The sequence below is a fragment of the Tachypleus tridentatus genome, chromosome 6 (assembly GCF_004210375.1).
Source record: "Tachypleus tridentatus isolate NWPU-2018 chromosome 6, ASM421037v1, whole genome shotgun sequence".
NCBI classification, from domain to species: Eukaryota; Metazoa; Arthropoda; class Merostomata; order Xiphosura; family Limulidae; genus Tachypleus; species Tachypleus tridentatus.
Genome location: NC_134830.1, coordinates 37,440,491 through 37,461,881, shown reverse-complemented (window position 1 = coordinate 37,461,881; position 21,391 = coordinate 37,440,491). Strand labels below are relative to the sequence as shown.

Sequence of the window (21,391 nt, the reverse complement as noted above, 5' to 3'; positions counted from 1 at the left end):
AGAAGCAGCCCAGGAGTTAGCACTGGGCAATACTGGGAAACTATTCCCACCCCTTGGTCTAGAATGTTCAAATTACGGATAGGTGGCAAGAGAAAACAAATACAACTAATTATAGTGTTTGGTTTGTTATATACTGTTATGTAGAATCTATAATAAATTATATGACCCGACTAGTGGATATGTTAAGTATCTGGTAAAATATTTTCTCCAATAGGTATTATGATGAAATGATGTAAGAAATGTGAGTGTAAACAGTGTTTTAATATCTGTTAATATTTTTGTTATGTACTTATTACTAAGAAAAGTTCGAAAACGTTTTGTATATCTTTAAAAACTGTTAGAAATATTTTTGTTCACAGTTATGTTTCTGTAACGTGACTGATGAACATATACTGTCATAGTATGTTTGTTTGAATTTTAGCTCAAAGCTGCTCGATTGATGGGCGTCTCCGGTAATACGCCCTCTGTTGATTGATATGTATATTGGAAAATATTTAACACTAACAATTTAAATATTATTACTGGGTATATTTTGAGCTATGACTGACCTATCGTTAATCGCTTGGGTCTCAAGATTGAAAACACACATCTTAAGAGGTGATGAAGAGTTTTGGTGTGCATGTTTAACACGGGTATCGAAACCCAGTTTTTAAAGTTGTAAGTCCTCTGATATATCGCTGTGAAAGTTAATGACTAAAAGTATTCAATTACAGTGAAAACAAAAAAAAACATTTCAAAGTGTTTTTTTTATAAATGTGTTATTATTGTCGTGTGTGATTAGAATATATTGCTTTATATTTGATAATTTCATTTGCTTATATTATTTTAGTTAAAAGTTTAACATTTTTTTCACTATATCTCAGTGAAAAACTATGTAATATTTAGGCTTTGATTTTATTTCAGAATGGAACTATTATTTTCAGGTCAGAGAAAACACAAAAACAAAATAAGTAGAAAATATTTTTATAGAACACGTTGTTTGCTATTAAGCACAAAGTACAAAAAGAGTAAGTTATGCTTTTCTTACCATAGGTATCAAAACCCGTTTTCTAGTGGTATAAGTCCGCGGACGTGCCACTATATCAGTGGAAAGTTGTTAAACATTTTCTTCCTTGGTATGTTATAATATGTGACCAATACCACATTCCATTGGTAAATAGAAGCCCAAAAGCTAGCGGTACGCAGTGCAGACAAGCTGTCTTCCTTCTGGTGTTGAATGTTTAAGTTACTGATAGGTGGCGTGGATAGCACCTGAATAGTTTTACATAAAATTTAACAAATAAACTAAATTTCAGATCATTTCAACAACGACTGTAAAATAACACAGAAGTACTTCTGTAAATTTCACTGATGGCAGTGAACGTCAGAATGAACGGAAATATTCATAACAAGTTTCTCATAAAAATACTCTTTTATAAAAATGATTTTGTTCTCAATTATTGACAATACTTCGTTAATTAATTTGAATTAATTGTACAAGAAAGAGAAACATTTTATTGACATGATAATCTATCATATCATACAACATGTATTCCACAGTGATTTCAAACCAATAATGTTTATAATCCATCTTCCAGAATCGGAATTTTAATTCAATTTAACTCCTCTGGAGATTTTCGGATTGCATGAGAAATAAAAACAATATTACCCATTTCGACTTGCAAGATAAATGGTGGTGTTTTTCAACACTTTGTGGTATGAGACATCTCTTATGTTTAAATTGTACTAGAGTCGCAAAGTGTGATAGTAAACGTTTGGAGACCGATTGAATGAAACAATATTCAGTAAAAATGTTCAACGTTTCGACAAAATCAGATATTTGATGATGACATAGTCCTACAAGAACGTTGCACGTCAGTAATAAAGTGTCGTTTATTACGTATTCAAGCCGTCACCAAACGTAATATATGTTCTCCGGATTTGCTACCCAACTTCACATTTACTCTGCTTTGACATAGTTTAGCTTTGATTCCTCTCACAGACAGCTCTAAAGACCTTTTTATCCTTTACTACTGGTTATCTTGGTTTTTGAGTTTATTTGTTGCAACTGGTAAAAACCAGTCATACAATAAACACTCATGGCTATTTCATATTCTGTACACTGTAATAAATAATAATATTTTATTTTACTGTCTACATTACACGTAGTTATAATAAACAAAATTTCGTCAATTTCCCTGTGTCTGTCTAACTGTGGATTGGTTTGTTTGTTTGTTTCATACAGACCAGTATTTATTAATTCAACATAAAATGCCTGTACAACAACGTAGCTTAAATAGCGTGCATAAAAATGATAGATTGTTTGTTTGTTTTGCTTTCGCGCAAGGCTACTCGAGGGCTATCTGCACTAGCCGTTCCTAATTTAGCAGTGTGAGACTAGAGGGAAGGTAGCTAGTCATAACCACCCACCGCCAACTCTTGGGATACTCTTTTACCAACGAACAGTGGTGTTGACCGTAACATTAAAACAAAATACAAAGAAAAAATAAATGTATGAAACATTATGGAATATTACACGTATGAAATCATACGAGACATATGGGGTAAAATAATGTTGATAAATAGCATTTACGTGAACTACATAAAATTAAAGCATAAAATTACAAAGAAATGAACAGTAAATTTTGATTATACGAACAAGATGTTTCATACACGGAATCAGACCTGCTAATAAAATATTTACAATGTGACGGTCAATCCCTCTATTCTTTAGTAAAAGAGTAACCCAGGAGTTGGCGGTGGGTGGTGATGACTAGCTGCCTTCCCTCTCATCATACACTGCTAAATTAGGGGCGGCTAGTGCAGATAGCCCTGGTGTAGGTTTGTGTGAAATTCAAAACAAACAGTTTAAATTACGATAAAACACGTTGTGATTTAAACAATCTGACGTTTATTGTATTGTGTTTTAAAAGGAAGATTTGCAAAGCTTTTTAAAACTTATATGTTTAAAAATAATAACTAAAATAAAAACGTGTCTAAGGTGTTTTGAACCTACTCAAAAGAAAAAGTGCTTCTTGTTTTTTTCTTTCTCGCTGCTGTGCAAGTTTTCGTATCTCAATTTCTGTAGCCACCTAACGACAGGCTAAGGTAACAAAGCGCAGCAAAAACGGAAGGATCACTGCTTCATGTGATTTGCTTTTTTGTGAGGCGATTTTCCAAACAAAACATTTAAAATAACCGTAAATAATGCGAAAGGTACATGCTTAATTCACATTAGGAAACAGACTAACTGGGACCGTTTTAAACATTTTACTAGTTTTTATTTGGGTAATAAATATCGAGCTAAAACTTGGAACGTCCCTTGACCCTTAATAAACATCATATCGACTGCAAAATGTTTCTTGTGTGTTGTTTTTTTCACACATTCCTCTTAATTTGACCATTATAGATTTATGTAGTAAGCGTCAAAAATGGCATTTCAAAAAAAGAGAGTTCTGTTTGGAGACAAATTAGCGTAATATTTATCACAAATTCTAAACCAATGAATTAAGCTAGGAACTTCAATACCGGGAAAATATCTAGTTGGGCCAATCACTTGGGTAGCAATTTCCTTCGTGGCACTTTGATGGGTGGAATCTATAAAATATTACAGAAATCTAAAAGTGGATATTAAATCATAACATTTGACTGTGCCTAAACACAGCAATACGTATGACAAGTTCACCACACTTACATGATATTATTTGAAACTAAAATGTTTCACAAGACAAATTTGTCAATACATCAATTACAGTGCAAGTATTAGAATGTTAAACTTTGTTGAAGTTAGTACGGTATCAAAGTTTCTTTGTTCTTTGAATGGTAATATTATATGTATTAACTGAATGTTATTAACAGTGTTTTCGTTTAATGATATCACCTATGACATTGACAGTTTTATAAATACTGTGTGTGTAAATGTCAAAAGATTAAATACATTTAGATCAATGTATTTAAACTAAAATTAAAAGAAATTCTATTTACACAGTACATATCAATATATGTAGAGTTTTATAATACTTAACCGTCTACACGGGGTGTCACTTTTGAAAAACTGGATCAAGAATGCGAAACCATAAATACTGGGACGGAATGAACAGGACATTCAACAAGTTTATTTCATTTATGCACGTTTCTCTTTGAAGCTGTAACAGTTAACTAACATCACCAGTGTTGCAACTCAAAATGATCATACAAGTGTGAACCTTTACCCTGTTCACAACAGCCAACCATGTGACTGACGTAGTTTTGCGTCATAAGTACTATTTTTACCGAACTATGCAGAGGAGAATTTTAAACACAGCAAACAGTATTCGTTGTCTGTCGGAAAAATGGATGCTGAGTGGATGTGGTTAATCTGTCTTATTATATTACTCTTTGTGGTCTTGTGGTTTAGGTGGTTTTATTTTCATGTAGATGGAGATCTAACACTCTTGTGGGCTGAAATATATAAGAGGTCACCAGGTAGTGTTATTCATGATGACGAAAAAGCCACTTGAAGTAAAAATGTATTCTCAAGACGGTTGGTGAAGATTTAAAAAGGTCGGAATGTTGTTCCGTACCTTACTTCAATTAAAGTTTTAATACCCATACCAGCCGTCTTGAGAATACGGGTAAGATTTTAATAACGTTTTCAGATGGGGCAGTAATGTTGTTGGGATTATAGTATTACTTTTCTTTATAATAGCACAGAAGCTGAAGTTTGCCAAGTAAGGGTTTGACATTTGAAACTGTGCTTAAAAGACGATGTAATGAAGTCCTCAGAGTTGTGTGATTATTTTTAGTGCATAATTGTTCACAATTAAAGGGTCAATAAGATAAGGTCCTAACGTTGACACACTACACATAAATAATAAGTAACAGCGTAACAAAGCCATTGGAATTCTGCAGTTAATTTTACAATGTAACTGTGCACATGGTGAAAATGAGAATTATGGTAAGATAGCCTGGAAAAATAGTATATTGGTTGATAGGTTCATTTATAAAGTGTTTATGCTATACGTATCTAGTACGTTTTATAATTCGAAACAATCATGCTGATAACAATAACTATTTCAATTTTTTTTTCTTAATGGAAGATACCTTACAAAAGAATATAGTTTTACACAGTCAGAGACACTACACAAAACACAGCACTTGACAACAGGCGCAGATAGCCTTGTTGCTTTGGTCCATGAAACGCAAAACCCACTCACTATTTACCATAAATTATGATAAAAACATTTTCCGTTGTGAAAGATCTACTTGTTATTTGTGTTCATAGCTAATAAGGCAGATACAAAACACAAAATGGATCGTAGATTAAAGTCACTTCAAGCATATTTTTCACCATTACTTTTAAAAGTTTTAGGACAACGCTAAGAAATGTTATCAGAAAACCCACTTTGTTATTACAGTAAGTTTCTAACTTATAAAGTATTGCTACAGTAAGTTTCTAACTTACAAAGTATTGCTACAGTAAGTTTCTAACTTATAAAGTATTGCTACAGTAAGTTTCTAACTTATAAAGTATTGCTACAGTAAGTTTCTAACTTACAAAGTATTGCTACAGTAAGTTTCTAACTTACAAAGTATTGCTACAGCAAGTTTCTAACTTATAAAGTATTGCTAATATTCTAACAAAGAGCTTTTCCTATCATATAAATGCCGACATCTTTACTCTTAACTTATGAAAAGGTCAATCGGGAAATCCTATCTCAACAACGATCATCATGTATGTGTTTTCATCTTATTGTGAGAACACGTATTATACCAGCATGATGTTGGATACATTACCAGACATCAGTTTTTGTAGTTAATTGGAAGTTTTTTGTCTACCTCTAAGATTTCAGCAGATAGGTCATTCCACGTGTTTGTGAGATCATCATTATCCTATTTGTTCAAAGAGAAGTTCAATGTACTTCAGTGTTATCTGTCTTGAGTGTCCCAATTTTTACCATTAAGTTCAATACTATCGCTGACCAACGTTTTTCTACAATTGAAAACAAGCTTAATATTGATAACTTTCACAGTTTCTGTCCACTCAGAAATGTGAGATACACTGAAAAAAATTTCAAAATAAATTTAGAAAATTGCGTTAATGAATTGTTGCAAACAGTTTCTGAACGATACAGAGAGACACAAACCACTATATATATATGTTTTAATATGGCCAGTTTAACCAAAGTGCTCTTGTCATCCACGTCAGCTGATTATCCAAAAAGGAAAACTTCAAAGTTAATGTTAATAAGTGTTAAAGTGAATATATATTGATGTATATGGCTTTTATTAGCTGAGTTACGTGGTAAAGTTGCATGGATCACAGGGGCTTCTAGTGGAATTGGAGAAGCATTAGCTTACGAGCTGGCTAAATATGGAGTCAGACTAGCTTTGTCTGGAAGAAATGTAGACAAGTTGGAGGCCGTCAAGATAGAGTGTATAGGTTAGTATTATCAAAATAAAAAAAAATAAATCGCATTCTTAAAACTGAGACTGGTGTTAAAAAGACGTAAATAACATCTTTGTTTATCTATAGCAATCTCTTATCCATCAGATATTAAAGAACTTTAGTAGTTGTCGATTTTCTGGTCAAGTGAAAACATACTATCATCACATATACATACTAATAAACTAAAAGCCTAGAATATAACTGGAATGATGCATTAGTGTAAAATTTACTGTAAATACTATGGATTATTATTTGTGATGAGAAAGTCAAATAGCTGTAACTTTAACAGAATATGTGGCAAAGCTATAGGAAGTAACCGCTTCCTTTTACTTAAAACAGAGAGCAACAAATAGTAAAATTAAAACATAAATATGTAATACTTGAGCACGTTAACTCGCCATCATCAGATACGAAAACAATAAACAACAAAACTGTTCAATAAATATTCATGGAAACAGCAAGTTACAGCACCAGAAGCAGTATTGTTGGTGACTGACGTTTATAGAATTAGAAACAGCATTGTCAGCTACTAACTGTTATAGTAAAAAAACAAAAAAACAGCACTGCTAGTTACCAGCAGTTATAGCACTAAAACAACAGTGTCATTTTAAAAAGGTTAAAACACCACAAACTGCATTTCGAATTGTTGGAGATTGTAACACCAGAAACAGAATTTCCCATTCTGACAGTTAGAGAAGACAACCAACATTTTGAGTTACTGATGGTTGTAGCGAAAAAAACAGCATCAATAATTAGTGACGGTTATAGTACCACAATCAAAACTTTTAATTACTGACAGTTATAGCACCAGAACCAACACTCTTAATTATTGACAGTTATAGCACCAGAACCAACACTTTTAGTTATTAACAGTTATAGCACTAGAACCAACACTTTTAATTATTAACAGTTATTGCACCAGAACCAACACTTTTAGTTATTAACAATTATAGAACCAGAACAAACACTTTTAGTTATTGACGGCTATATCACCGGAACATACACTTCTAGTTATTGAAGTTATAGCACCAGAACCAACACTTTTACTTATTGACGGTTATAGTACTATTTATGAATTAAGATAGCGGAGGGTCTGGATACTTTTGTGTAATATATTTTCTTATTTTAAAATTGTTTTGTTTCTGATATGATTGCTTATTTTGGACTAAGAAACTTTGATATTAAGATTATTTGAATGTTTTGTAAGTATTGAGATTGAAAGGGCAAATTGTTACGTTACTATAAATTATAAAATTGCAAAATGTGTGGCACTTATTTATTGATATTCAGTTTGTTTCCAATGAGGTATTTATTGAATATTCTATTTAAAAGCTGTCTGACTGCCTTTCCTATAAATTTATGGAATGTTTGTTTTTATGGAGAGGGTGTTAATACTTTGTGGTTGACCACTCATTACCTTATATTTTGTTTTTAATCTGTATTTGCACTGTGAGAAAAGTTAAATTTTAGAATTTTTCTTCCAAAAACAGAACACCTTCGGACAACTATTTGACACGAAGATGTAGCCCTGTGAAATAAGTACTTTTAAAACAATGATGTAGGTAATTGATAAGCCCGGATTTTCATGCACCAAAACTAATTTTTCCATTTTAAGTCCGAGGTTAGTTAAAAGATAATGACGTCCTTCTAGTGCCCTTTGACATTACGGACTTTTCCAAACACTCGAAATTCTTTCAGAAAGTTGTTGGATACTTCAAAAGGTATGTAAGTGCAATACATACATTAAATTTTCAAAGATTGAGATTTATGTAAGGCGGTTTTGTGTTTTACATTTTCGAGCAATTTGTCTTTAAGCATTGTAGTCAATAATTTTTCAAGTTTAAACGCCTTCCATGTCTTTGTATATATAAACTAAAACTGGCTAAGGCTTAATTGCGTTTGACATAATTTTACATTTCTCAAAATAGTAAACTTGTGGTATTCACAAATTCATAAAATTTTATAGAAACATGAATGAGCTTATTGTCATTGTAGTTCCCAACTACAACTACCTCTTATTACCAATATGTTCATCCAACCTATTGTGCCTCAACCACACTTGAAGATAGTTCTTTCCAAAAGGAACCCACTCTGTGTAAAAGGTAATGCTGTTTAAAGTGCAAACGACACATACGCTGCCTGTACATTTACTTTCTCCAACAATTCAATGTTCTTCTTGAGGAAGGGAGCCCAAACAGTACACAGTAGTATAAACAAGGCCTCATAATTGATGTATAGAGTTAATAATAATTTGTTAGTTTGTTTTGCACTAGCCATTCCTAATTTAGCAGTGTAAGACTAGAGGGATAGTACGTAGTCATCACTATCCACCACCAACGTTCTGTCCTGTGAAGTAAAAAAGAAACTGGACTTAAGATACATATTCAAGATATATTTTTCTATCAAAGCTTTTAGAAACAAAGAGCAGTTGGAGTTAATTAAAGTAATAAGAAGCAAAACAACTGTTGGTTTTCTTTTTGTGTAAAATAGCGAAGTTTTAAAGCAATTAAGAAGTGTATATATTTATTTAAAACTGACGAAACTGTCAGTACCGTCTCGAAGTAAATTCATTTCAGCAACTCTAACTGTTTCACTCACTCTCTTTTCTATCTACATTTGGCCCGACATGGCCAAGCGTGTTAAGGCGTGCGACTCGTTATCTGAGGGTCGTGGGTTCGCATTCCCATCGCGTCAAACATGCTCGCCCTTTCAGCCGTAGGGGCGTTATAATGTTACGGTTGGTCTCACTATTCGTTGGTAAAAGAGTACCTCAAGAGTTGGCGGTGGGTGGTGATGACTAGCTGCCTTCCCTCTAGTCTTACACTGATAAATTGGGGACGGCTAGCACAGATAGCCCTCAAGTGGTTTTGTGCGAAATTAAAAAACAAACAAACTATCTACATTTGAAACTAGATTTTGAGAAATAATACTTTAAATTTTAATTCGAATCAAATAATAAAAATTCCTATGCAACAAAGTAAGACAGAAGAATCACATTCCTTCTACATTCACAAATGTATTGAAGAAGCCTAAATTAGTTAATATTTCCGTTTTTGTTCATCTAAATGATGAACCAATAACTATAACACTGACACTCAGTATTCCTTTTTCTAACATTAAAATTTTCTCTATATGATATCTCGTGAAGGTAACCACTTGAACAACAAACAAAACGTATGCTCTTAAATAATTTAAAGTAGTTTGGTAAATAACAATTTTTCCGCTTACAGTTTATATTTACACAATTCGATCAATTCAGTTCAAGTTGAAACATACCCCTTCCTGGGAGTTATTGCAATGTTCTTTACAACTATAAAAGAGAAAAATCTTAACTTTGAAGTTTGAACTGTCTTCTGATGCAACTATCTATGAAATTTAATAACTAGTAAGTGGTGAAATTCCAAAGTAATGTTAAACTTCGCGTTGTTGTTTTTCTTGTAAAAAGCAGTACTTATCGTCACTGTTTAGAATATTGTAAATGTTTAAGAAATATCCCAAAATGCAGTAAGGTCAAATGTAACTTTTTATATTTTATAGAAGTAAACTTAGCATTTCGTTTATGTTTGTTTGTTTGTTCTGTTTATTACACTGAGTAATTGTTTTTCGTGAATGTAACATACTAAAATATTAACTTTCAGGGAAAATCTACGAGAGACTTACAACCTTTAGTATATTGGGATAGGCGTATCGGACATGAAAGCAAACAAGTTGATATTGTAAAGTGTATTCACATATAAACAACAACTCTTTACATTTCTTTTCATTCTTCTAAATTGTAGATAGACGTTTTGGTGAACAATGCCGGACGTTCTCAAAGGGCTGCATTTGATGGAATCTTCACAGAAGTAGACTATCAGATCTTTGGCAAGAATGTCTTCTCTCACGTATCTTTAACAAGGATTGTCCTACCTCATTTCCTGTCAAACGGAGGCGGCCATTTTATGGTGAACAGTAGTGTCGCTGGTAAATGTGGTGAGTGACTCACCAGTGCGTTTTCTTTCGAATCATTGTCAAAAACATAAAATAAAATTTTAGAAATGTGACGTCCATCGAAATCGATGTAAGTGAACGAAGATTTTTTTTTTTTTGCTTGAGATGTGTACAGTTTTGTGTAACGTCACAGACATATTTTAGATAAACGACCCTTGTGCATTTATCGTGGTGTTAAACGTAGTTTGGTTTGGTGTGTTCCGAATTTCGAGCAAAGCCACACGAGGGCTATCTGCGCTATTTATCCCTAATTTTGCAGAGTGAGACTTCAGGAGAGGTAACTAATCATCACTACCCACCGCCAACTCTCTTAACAACGAAGAGTGGGATTGACCGTTATATTATAACGCCCCGCGGTTGTTTGGTATTAACAGAATTTGAACCCATAATCCTCCATATTTTAGGTTCAATTCTGGCATTAATCTTCATAATCAATTCGTTTCATAGCAGCTAACCTTTAGATCAAGTTAATCCATTCTGTTAATAATAATCCTAGAAATCCGAAAAACATTGGCAGCCAAATTAGCATCTTTATTGCAACGAAATTTTTAGAATAATACAAGAGAATTCTAATCGACGAAACCGAAGTCTACAAACCCACTATTTTTAGGCTTAATTACGTTTGTTTTTCAGTTTCGCACAAAAAACACACAAGAACAATCTGCCCTAGCCGTCCCTAATTTAGCAGTGTGAAATTAGAGAGAAGGCATCAAATCATCACCTCCCATTGTCAATTCTTGGATTAATCTTTTACCAGAGAATAGTGGGATTAACGGACACATAACAATGCCACCACAGTTGAAAGGACGAAAATTTTTGGTGTGACGGGTTTATGAACCAGCAAGCTTCGCCAGGTTGTTTTTAAAAATTAGTATTGTTTATATCCTGTTCTTTCCATTCAGTTCTGCTCTACACTCATATTGTATCTTGTATTATACTTAATGAGATCCCCGCCCAGTAGCCCAACGAGTGGAGTCTCTTGACTTACAACGCTAGAAACCAGGTTTCGATAACCGTAGTGGGCAGAGGGCAGATAATCCATTGTGTAGCTACCTTGTGCTTAAATTCCAACAAACAAGTACACTTCGTGGTCGGGTTTGTATAGCCAAGTGGTTGAGGCGTTCGACTTGTAATCTGAGGTTTGTGGGTTCGAATTCCTATCGCACCAAACATGCTCGTCCTTTCAGCCGTTGGGAGAATTATAATATCACGGTCAATCCAACTGTTTGTTGGTGAAAGAGTAGCCCACGTGTTGGCAGTGGGTGGTCATGAGTAGGTGCCTTCTTTCTTGTTTTACACTGCTAAATTATAGACGGCTACCGCAGATAGCCCTCGTTTAGCTATGCGCGAAATGCAGAAACAAACAAACACTTCTTGACAAAAACAACTTATTAACACCTACGCTTGTCCGTATTTTCATTATTTACCATAATTCATGATTTCGCTTATTTCAAATTATAATATAAGACCAAAAGTGCACGTACTTCTCAGTGATGGAATAATCGGTACCGTGTGCGTCTAGAAAAGTAGTTAATAAATCTTCCTGGCATAGAAAACAAACAAATAAAAATACTAAAAAGAACTAAAAGTCATGTAACCACTGGTTACGAGTATCAATCGTGGTTGATTATTTGTTTGCTTGCTAGTTGTTATTACGTATATAGCTAAGAAATGGGTTATTTGTATTGTGCATATCGCCTGCAATGAAAGTCGATTTAGCGTTAACTAGCCTGCGAGCTAACCACCGACATTGTAATGGGGTCAATGATTAAAATGGACCATCTTGAGTAAAAATTTGTGCAAATTAGGAAACACTACATCTCTTCAAATTGAACATTTCGAATCGTATTTATTTTAAACATATTTCGTGTTTTTTATGTCCTAACTTTTTGATCGAGATAATTTGTAAGTCACAAGAAACAGCTTTTTATTTTAATTGTCGTTGCAATAGCGCGACACTTTTCTGTCGATGGACCTGGATGAAGGGTTTAGTTGTGAATCAGAGTGCACGAGGTTTGAGATGCTTCCCCGTGGTAGTCATAGCACACATAGCCCAGTTATTGTGTAGCTTTATGTTTAACTTCAAACGCATACGTTTAAAAATTAATTACTTGTTTCTGTTAATTCACGTTTTGTTTATCATGTTTATTGATACAGAAAAGCAAAAAAGTAACTTTCTTTCTACAATATTACTTATATTATATTACTGGTAAATATAATGATTATATTATCGTTACTTGCAGTCGTTGTTGATAGAAGTGGAAAAATAATGTTAACACAAATTCCTTGTGTGTATTTTGTGAGTGATTCTTCGAAAATATCATGAAGCCGTTGAATTTTTAAAAAGGCAAAATTTAATTTTATTTTATTTTTGCCTGGCATGACTTCGTGACAAGGGAGCGCTTGTATCGCAATCTGAAGAATGCGACTTCAAAACTCTGTTACAACGAACTTGCTGAACCTTTCTGTCGTGGGACGTTATATAAAGTGACACTCAGTCCCACTATTCGTTGCTAAAGAAATACCCCAAGAATGTGTGGTGTTGACAATTTTCCTTCCCTCTAGTCTATCACTTTTCAATTAACGACGACTGGAGCAGTGAGCCCTCGTATGGCTTTGGGCGAAATTAAAGAAAACAAAACATACAAGCCAACTTCATGCACAAATACTGAAACACGATAAATATAACAAATAGACTCTTCCACAGTATGGTAAATTAATTGTAGAAAAACAAGACTTGTGCGAACTAGACAGATACTGGATACATAATAATGAAAGGCTTAGACACCTCTCCCCAGTTAATATATACATATAAAGTAAAATGTTGACTACCTAATTACTAGGCATTTCAAACAAAACATAACGCTCGATTATTTTGAAAACATTGTAGGGTATTTATATAAATGATCTAATCTTAAAATATGAGTTAAAAGACAAAGTACTAATAGAACTGCTTGTGAACTATAGAAATTTATATCAACCAAACGGAGCGATAGTTTGTTTCACGTATCTTACGTCACATACTGACGTAATGGACATAGCCTTGAAAAGGGATCAGAGGAAGTTCTTCTTATTTGTTCTGAATCTCATGTAGTAAATAAAATGACATTACTCAGAAATCAACAACATGCTCCGGAGTGATAGAGGTCAAATTCACCATAACCATCACAGACTCTTTCTAAAACAAAATCCCGATGCAGATAGAGATGGAGGGGTGCTGTCAAGGACACATAAAACAAGAAATGTTGTTAACACTATATTCAAAGTGAAATTAAACAAAATTAAAAAAGGGTTGAGTACTTGGATATAAAACGACTCTGAATATGTAAATCAGTCCAAAGAATCTACATAGTGCCCTACTTTTTCAAGCACAAAGTACATAAAAATTAAAACACAGTGATTTATGTGAAAACAAAAAATACACCAAACACCAATGGGATGACAGAGTAAGAATACTGGAACTTCTGTGTTAATGTTCTTTTTGTTGCTGCGTGATATCAGTAAGTTCCGAGGAGAAATATATTTTTGTAAAGTTCTGTAATAGCAAACGCTATTTTATAGGTTTATAGATTCTTATATGCAGGTTGGTCCTGCAGAACAGCTCTAGATATTGTGGTTGACAGGCCAGGTTTAAATTCCTGCTACGCCACAAAATATTTTCATACTTGAACCAGTAGATGTATAATAACAGTGATAGTCAGCTCCTTAGCGTTGATAGTGTTAGGTGGGGCCTGGTGGTTAAGGTTCACGACTCATAATCCGAGGGTTGCGGGTTCGAATCCTCGTCATACAAAACATGCTCGCCCTTTCAGCCTTAGGGACGTTATCAGTGACGGTCAATCCTACTGTTCGTTGGGAAAATAGTAACTCAAGAGTTGACGATTAGTGGTGATGACTATCTGCCTACCTCTAAATTAGGGACGCTAGCGCAGATAGCCCTCGTGTAGCTTTGCGCGAAATTCAAACCAAACCTTTTTAAACAAGGGTTTTCGTATAAGCGACAAAAAGCCAAAGCAAGGCTTTTCGTCCACTTTTCTACGTCCCATGTTTGGTGCTTTTCAACAAAGTTTAACCGAGACGTTTCGTGGTGTGAAAGGAGGCGTGATTTTTCAAGACATTTACGGTTTTTAAAACCTATTTCTCGTAGATGCCGTCTTATTGTTCTTGAGCCTCATTCTGCGTCCGACAACCATCTGGTGTCTTGCCGGACAACCCGTCGAACCATTCTCCTCAACGCCAACGAAATTTTCTTGGTCTAATCACTTAAAATTTTCGTTCTATATCCCTCAAGGTCTTTTAAGCAATTTACAACAGCAGTTTTACTGTGCCCAATCTCATCAGCGATGCCACGTTGAGAAACCTTGCCTTTGCAGCTCGATAATTCTGCCACGTTCAAACTCAGTCAGCTTTTCAGCCTTTGCCATGTTTTTACCCAATGTAACACAGGTGATGTCAGTGGGAGATATTAACAACGCTAATGCTTGAATACAAATGACTAAATTTCGTTACGTGTTTACCGGTTAACGCTTTGTTTCAGTAGGGTCTTAAACTTTTAACCAGCTTGTATTTGGGCTAATTTCATAGCGTTAAAATTTTCCCTATTAAATGCTAAGAAAAGTTTTTATTTTTATTTTTCGTTTTCTTATTTTTGTCAAATACTCTATTCAAATAAGTGGTTGTGTCTAACAACGCAAAATGCATAAGTTTTCTTTATGTTCATTGGTCTTAAGATTTTGGCAAGCAGTGTATAGATGTTCGTTTTATTAAATCTTATATCCATTATTGTCGTATGAAACAAAAAGCCCCAATGGACAGATATCTTGTTACGAAGGATGCTAGATAGATTAAAACACATTATGGTCAACCAATATCTTGTAGGTGTTTAATGAAAAACAGAAAGAGACAGACAAACGAATGCGTTCATCTCGCTGTGCCCAGTTGATGGCGGTTGCATTAACTAACAACTTAGATGAAGTATGGATCTCTCTACAACCATTCCTGTTAATTTGTTACCTGTCACAGTACATGCCGACTTTCTTCAGAAGGTAAAACTGTCTTAAAGTTTGATGAAATGGTACGAAATGTACTAAATTATGCTGTTTTATTTAAAATATTTACGTATCATTAATTGTTATACATTTTGATCGCAGTAAGTATGTAGAGGAATTTATGTCGTGACATGTTTGCATAACATACTCTGTGTTCGATTCGATTTTTATGTTATTTAATTACCAATGCAATTTGGTTTCTTATTATGATGTGTGGAATTTAGTGTGAATTGTACTATAAGTAGAGTTGTGAATTTTAAACGAAAGACAATGTATGACTCTACAATAACATTTTTTATAATTCGATTGCACTATTTTCAACTAGAGGATCGGCAATGTCATAGGTGGCGTCTTAATGCCTATAATAAAGACACAACTGCAGTCATACTATCATGATACTTATCTTTTTAACCAATTTAGTTTCTTTCTGTGATTTTTATCATTTTATCATGTAACTAAAAGAGATCAATTTATATTTTGCAGGGTAATCATTCCAAGGTTCCTCACCCCTGAGAAATTTGCCACCCTGCGAGAAGGAAGAAACTGATTATCATATTTAGAGCATGTATACATAGTAGTGTATGTGTTTTATTAGATCGTTATGTTTTTATATATAACAATATAAGTCATTCTACTCTAGTTATTCAAATTAATAGAATGGTATTACAATATGAATATATACATCAGATATGTTCATAATTACCCAATTTATTAATTAATTTTATACAATCAGTTTGCAACTCTGAATTATAAAGATACAATTGATAAATATGCTATTTTTGTAATTTTTTATTTTGTAAGACGTCGTTTCGAACACAGATTTTATTTTCCAATACAACATTTAAAACAATCAAGTTAAATCTATAAAGTAACATTTCCACTTTGTGTTTATTTCAATCACACCACAAAAATGTAGGGGAACAGCGTTTGGATCCACTCTGCTCGGCAACACTACTGTTAATTAACCTCGTTTATTTATGTTATTTCAACAATTATGGGTTGTTATTGATTTCGTTATTTATTTTTGATGGCTCATAAAGGAATTTGAAATTTTCCTGTTAAATCTGCCTCATTAAAAATAATTAATTTCTCTTTCCATAATGTTGATTTTCCTCACAAGATTTCCCTTCCGTCTTTATACTTTCAGAATTTACACTTGAAGTCAATAACAGTTTATTTTAGCTATAGGATAAAACCCATTAATAAGAGGAACAATCCTTCATTTCATATGAAAATAACGATTTTATGTCTTAACATTTTAATTGTTAAAAATGACCAGAATTTTAATCCAGATTTAACATACGCAAAATAACTTGTGATGGAAAAAGTAACAATTGTTACATCCATGCTAATTATCTAGATTTGGGTATTAACTTAGTAAATGGCAAAGCACAATTGTTCATATTTTATAAGAGAAAAACATTTAATTTTCTTTTCTTGGGGCCTAGCATGGTGGTTAAGACACTCGACTCGTAATACGAGGGTCACGAGCTCGAATTGCTGTCACACCAAACATTCTTGTCCTTTCAGTCGTGGGGGCGTTATAAGGTGACGGTAAATCCCATTGTTCGTTGGTAAAAGAGTAGCTCAAGAGTTGACAGTGGGTGGTGTTGACTATGTGCCGTCCTTCTAGTCTTACACTGCTAAATTAGGGTACCTCTGCGCGAAATTCAAAATAACCCAAACTAAACAATACAGTTCTTAAGAGAGGTGAACTAGAAACTCTGCCTTTTGAAAATTCTTTGAAACTTAGTTCACATGAAATATCTCAGCTCGAGATTTTCAAGGTGTTGGACAGAATTATGGTGTTGGAATATTTTCACTCACAAAGAGTTCTGCACTTCTACGTAGTAAAATTACAGAGATTAATAAGTTATTAGGTTTTATTTTCATATAATTTTTTATATATATTCATAACTACGCACTAAGATCAATATGAAGCTTTGCTGTCTAAAACGTTATGTGTTAATAATCTCCTGAAACGTAAACAAATAATTGTAATGATTATCTGGTGTATAACACGACTATTACGTATTATTATTTATTTTGGGTGGGTATCCGACTTATTACACTATGTACTTTAAGTATTACTATAACTGGAAATTTGAATGTTTAAAATTAATATGTATTAAATTTATATTTTTTTTTTTTTGTTTTTATGAATTTCGCGGAAGCTACCCGAGAGCTATCTCCGCTATCCGTCCCTAATTTAGCAGTTTAAGACTAGAGGGAAGGCAGCTAGTCATCATATCCTGTCGCCAACTCTTGGGTTATCTTTTACCAGCGAATACAGGGATTAATGGTCACATTATAACGCCCCATGGCTGAAAGGGCAAGCATGTTTGGTTAGATGTGGATTCGAACTCGCGACCCTCAGGTTGTGATTTGAGTGCCTTAACCACCTGGCCATGCTGGGCCTTATATTATTTGCAAACAAGATTGATACACACAATTTCTTTTTTTAAACACAAGTTTATTTTAATATTCAAACATGAAAACAATACACTTGATAATAACGATTATTGGTATTATTAGTTATTACAAATGATGGTTTCTGTAAAACAGTTTCACAAAATTACAGACTACACAGTCTTTATCTCGTCTAGAACAAATACTTTATCAACAATACAACTCCACACGAACAAATTAATTCCGAATTTATATTTTATCACCTCGCTTGAGCTAAAGACGTCTTTCATGACTAGCCTTACACAGGTTAGAAGTTCACTCCTTCCAGCAAATATAATTAATGTCTTCGAATGTTTTTCTTTTAGAAAAGCCACAAAAGCTATCTGTTTAGCCCACTAAGGGGGAATCGAACCCCTGATTGTAGCGTTATAAATCCGGAGACATACCGCTGTACTGGCGTTGGGCGTAATGTCATCGAAGAAATAACAACGTCCGAAGTAATTCACTGAAGTAGGAAAGTTTATGATGTTCGAAATCTTTAACGTTCCTGGTCAAATTCTGTAGTTTTTCAATTGTTATACGTTAATCACTATTAGTTCTTCCTAGGTCTATAGCTTACTGAGTGTAGCTGTCCAATAATATTTTCTCTTCCTTTTGGCTCGCCACTTTTTTAAAGAATCACGCGAGTTTATAAAACTTCCGATAATATTCTCGCTCACTTTCGTCAGACAAGTATTGTTGGTTTTTACACTTTGAAGAAGTTCCTACACATTTTGAGAGCAGACGGGATTTGTGCAATACACAGTTAAGAATGTACGTCATATACAAAAAGAAAGCTATATTGAAACACGTGTAAAATTAATGTTCAACGGTAAAGCCGTTACACGAGTCACAGCATTCTTCTTAAGTATGCATGACAAGTGCGATATGCATATTATTGCCTTTGCTATTATGTGTGGATAATGCAAAATTCATCGTTACATTTACTTCCTTTTAAAAAGTTTTTCTTTAACTGTTTAAAATATTCTTGTGCGTCATTAATACCAAATGTGGGACGCGCATATCTCAGATTCAGTTTTATTACTCATCAAAAGCTAAACCAACTTGTTGCGAAATTATTGCATCGCCTATTTTATAAGTATACGAGGTATTACTTAAAAAGAAGATACTTCGTTTGAAACTAGGTAATATTAGTGAAATGAATTGACATAATAGTTTTGATTTTTGAATTACTGTGTGATTAAAAAGAATCAGCAGAAAAACCAAAAAATTTAAACTTTTAGCTGTGATATTTACTGAAATTACCAGAACTTGTGACTCAGTCAGTACATAGATTATGTTATTAAAGAAAACACTGTATAGTATTTTAAAGATCTCATAACATATTGAAGAGATATTTAAAACACCGTTTCAATGAACAATGTGGATAATCCGTACATAGAAAATGATATCGCCCTCTGTTTGCATATATTGTATATTTGGCTTATTCTTACTAGCACTACCTTAGTTATGATATAAGGTCCGGCATGACCAGGTGTTTAAGGCACTCGACTCATAATCTGAGGGTTGCGGCTTCGAATCCTCGTCACACCAAACATGCTCGCCCTTTCAGCCGTGGGGACACTATAAAGTCATAGTCAACCCCACTGTTTGTTGGGAAAAGAGTAGCCCAAGAGTTGGCGGTGGGTTGTGGTGACTAGGTGCCTTTCCTCTAGTCTAACACTCCTAAATTAGGGACGGCTAACGCAGTTAGCCCTTATATAACTTTGCGCGAAATTCAAAAGCAAGAAACAAATTCTTGACATAACATTTCAGCTGTACCTGCTTTATTACACTATTTGTTTCCTGTTTTCTGACCATCGGCTATCTCTTTATCTTAATGTGATTCACGTCCACCATGATTGCTTTCTCCAATACTTTAAAGACGGTTATTTAGATGAAAATTATGCAAAATAAACTTTGTTTTGTAATATTGCGCAATCATATTATGGTTTTACATAAATAAAATATTATAATATCTTGTTACAGCGTTATTAATATCTTGTTAGAGCGTTATTAATATCTTGTTACAGCGTTATTAATAGCTTGTTAAAGCGTTATTAATATCTTGTTACAGCGTCATTTCCAGATATAACTCGTTGTTATTATATCTTCTCATTTTCTTTCGCTGTACTGTATTTGATAGTCATTAACGTAATATTCAGTGATGGTTAGGCGATAAACAATGTTTTGTGTTCGGTAATGAAACACTAATACAATCCGAGGTAACACAGTGGTCAATTATTCTCGATTGTGTACACTGCGCGTAAGGAAAAAGACATTTCATGGTGACAGTTCGTCTTGTAACGGATCTAATGTTATACATTTATTTTAAAATGTGTATTGCGCAGTTTCCACCCGTTCTATAAGTTTGTAGAATGAACAACGTGTCTTACGTAAACACTAGCGTATTGTTGGGACTGTGGCAGTTGAAATTCGTTTAAGCAGGTTTAGTGTAAACTAATCTATGAGACCTTCCCCAAACTCCAAATTTTAAAAGGTATATTTTTGTGTGTCAGCAATATCAAGGGTAGGGCGCGCGTATATCTCATTCGAATTTATTACTTCTCAGTATATCTACAAACCAACCTTCAAATTAAAACTGTTTCAGGTAGGATTAGAGTAAATTAATCTATTAGACCTTGGGAATGCTCTAATACATCAATGGAAAAGGTTTGTTATCCTTAGTCCAAAACTGTAATTAGATTCAAAATCGGTCAAGAAATGACAGAACTATGAGATAAAAGTATGCATTTGATAAATTCAGATAGTTTGTACCTTCAGATTCTCTCCTTCACCTGCAAGCGTCTTCTGTTTTACACATCGGCAGCACAGTTTCTATTGATAGCTGTTATTTGCTAGTGGCTCCTCTCACACGGCTCTTGGTTTGTTTCCCTTAGCTAAAAACTCCCCTCCTAATTTATTGGTCACCAATATCAGCCAATGTCTACTGTATTTCTTTCTCGCAATACAGCTTCTACTACCTATTAATTACACTTCACTAATAATATTACATTCACTAATGTACTTCTCCACTGCACCACTGACCATCACACCCTTTAATGAGTGTCCTCTGGCTCACCTACCTGGCTAAACAACCCTTTTCATCGGATGATATCTATAATTGCATCTCTTATCTGTTTCTCTGCTTGGTACGATATCTCCCATCATGGATAGGTTCCTCATTGCTCAATTATTCATCACCTTCTTTGTTTTTATGAATTTCGCGCAAAGCTACACGAGAGATATCTGCGCTAGTCGTCCCTAATTTAACAGTGTAAGACTAGAGGGAAGGCAGCTAGTCATCACAACCGACCGCTAACCCTTAGGCTATTCTTTTACCAACGAACAGTAGGATTGATCGTTACATTATAACGCCTCCATAGCTGAAAGGGCGAGCATATTTGGTTGACGGGGATTGGAACCCCGTCACAAATTTTCGGTTAAAACAAAAGGAAATGTCCCCAGCCATTTGATGTGATTGTTGTATACAATGTTA

General features: G+C 34.0%; 3 protein-coding genes across 3 annotated transcripts in view; all 3 read left to right on the top strand.

Moving 5' to 3' along the window:
• Window positions 1–21,391, top strand: part of LOC143252264 (uncharacterized) — a 260,355-nt gene that overhangs the window by 71,460 nt on the left and 167,504 nt on the right. The gene's annotated exons all lie outside the window — the stretch shown is intronic.
• On the top strand, window positions 4,274–10,386 carry LOC143254444 (dehydrogenase/reductase SDR family member 7-like). The gene is made up of 5 exons (XM_076509631.1): window positions 4,274–4,443; window positions 6,251–6,400; window positions 8,058–8,127; window positions 8,402–8,501; window positions 10,186–10,386. Exons 1-5 carry the CDS (start codon window positions 4,311–4,313, stop codon window positions 10,384–10,386), a joined length of 654 nt encoding a protein of 217 aa, XP_076365746.1. The 5' UTR covers window positions 4,274–4,310.
• Window positions 10,245–16,446, top strand: LOC143252263 (dehydrogenase/reductase SDR family member 7-like). The gene is made up of 3 exons (XM_076504136.1): window positions 10,245–10,378; window positions 15,275–15,441; window positions 15,928–16,446. Exons 2-3 carry the CDS (start codon window positions 15,311–15,313, stop codon window positions 15,989–15,991), a joined length of 195 nt encoding a protein of 64 aa, XP_076360251.1. The 5' UTR covers window positions 10,245–10,378; window positions 15,275–15,310; the 3' UTR covers window positions 15,992–16,446.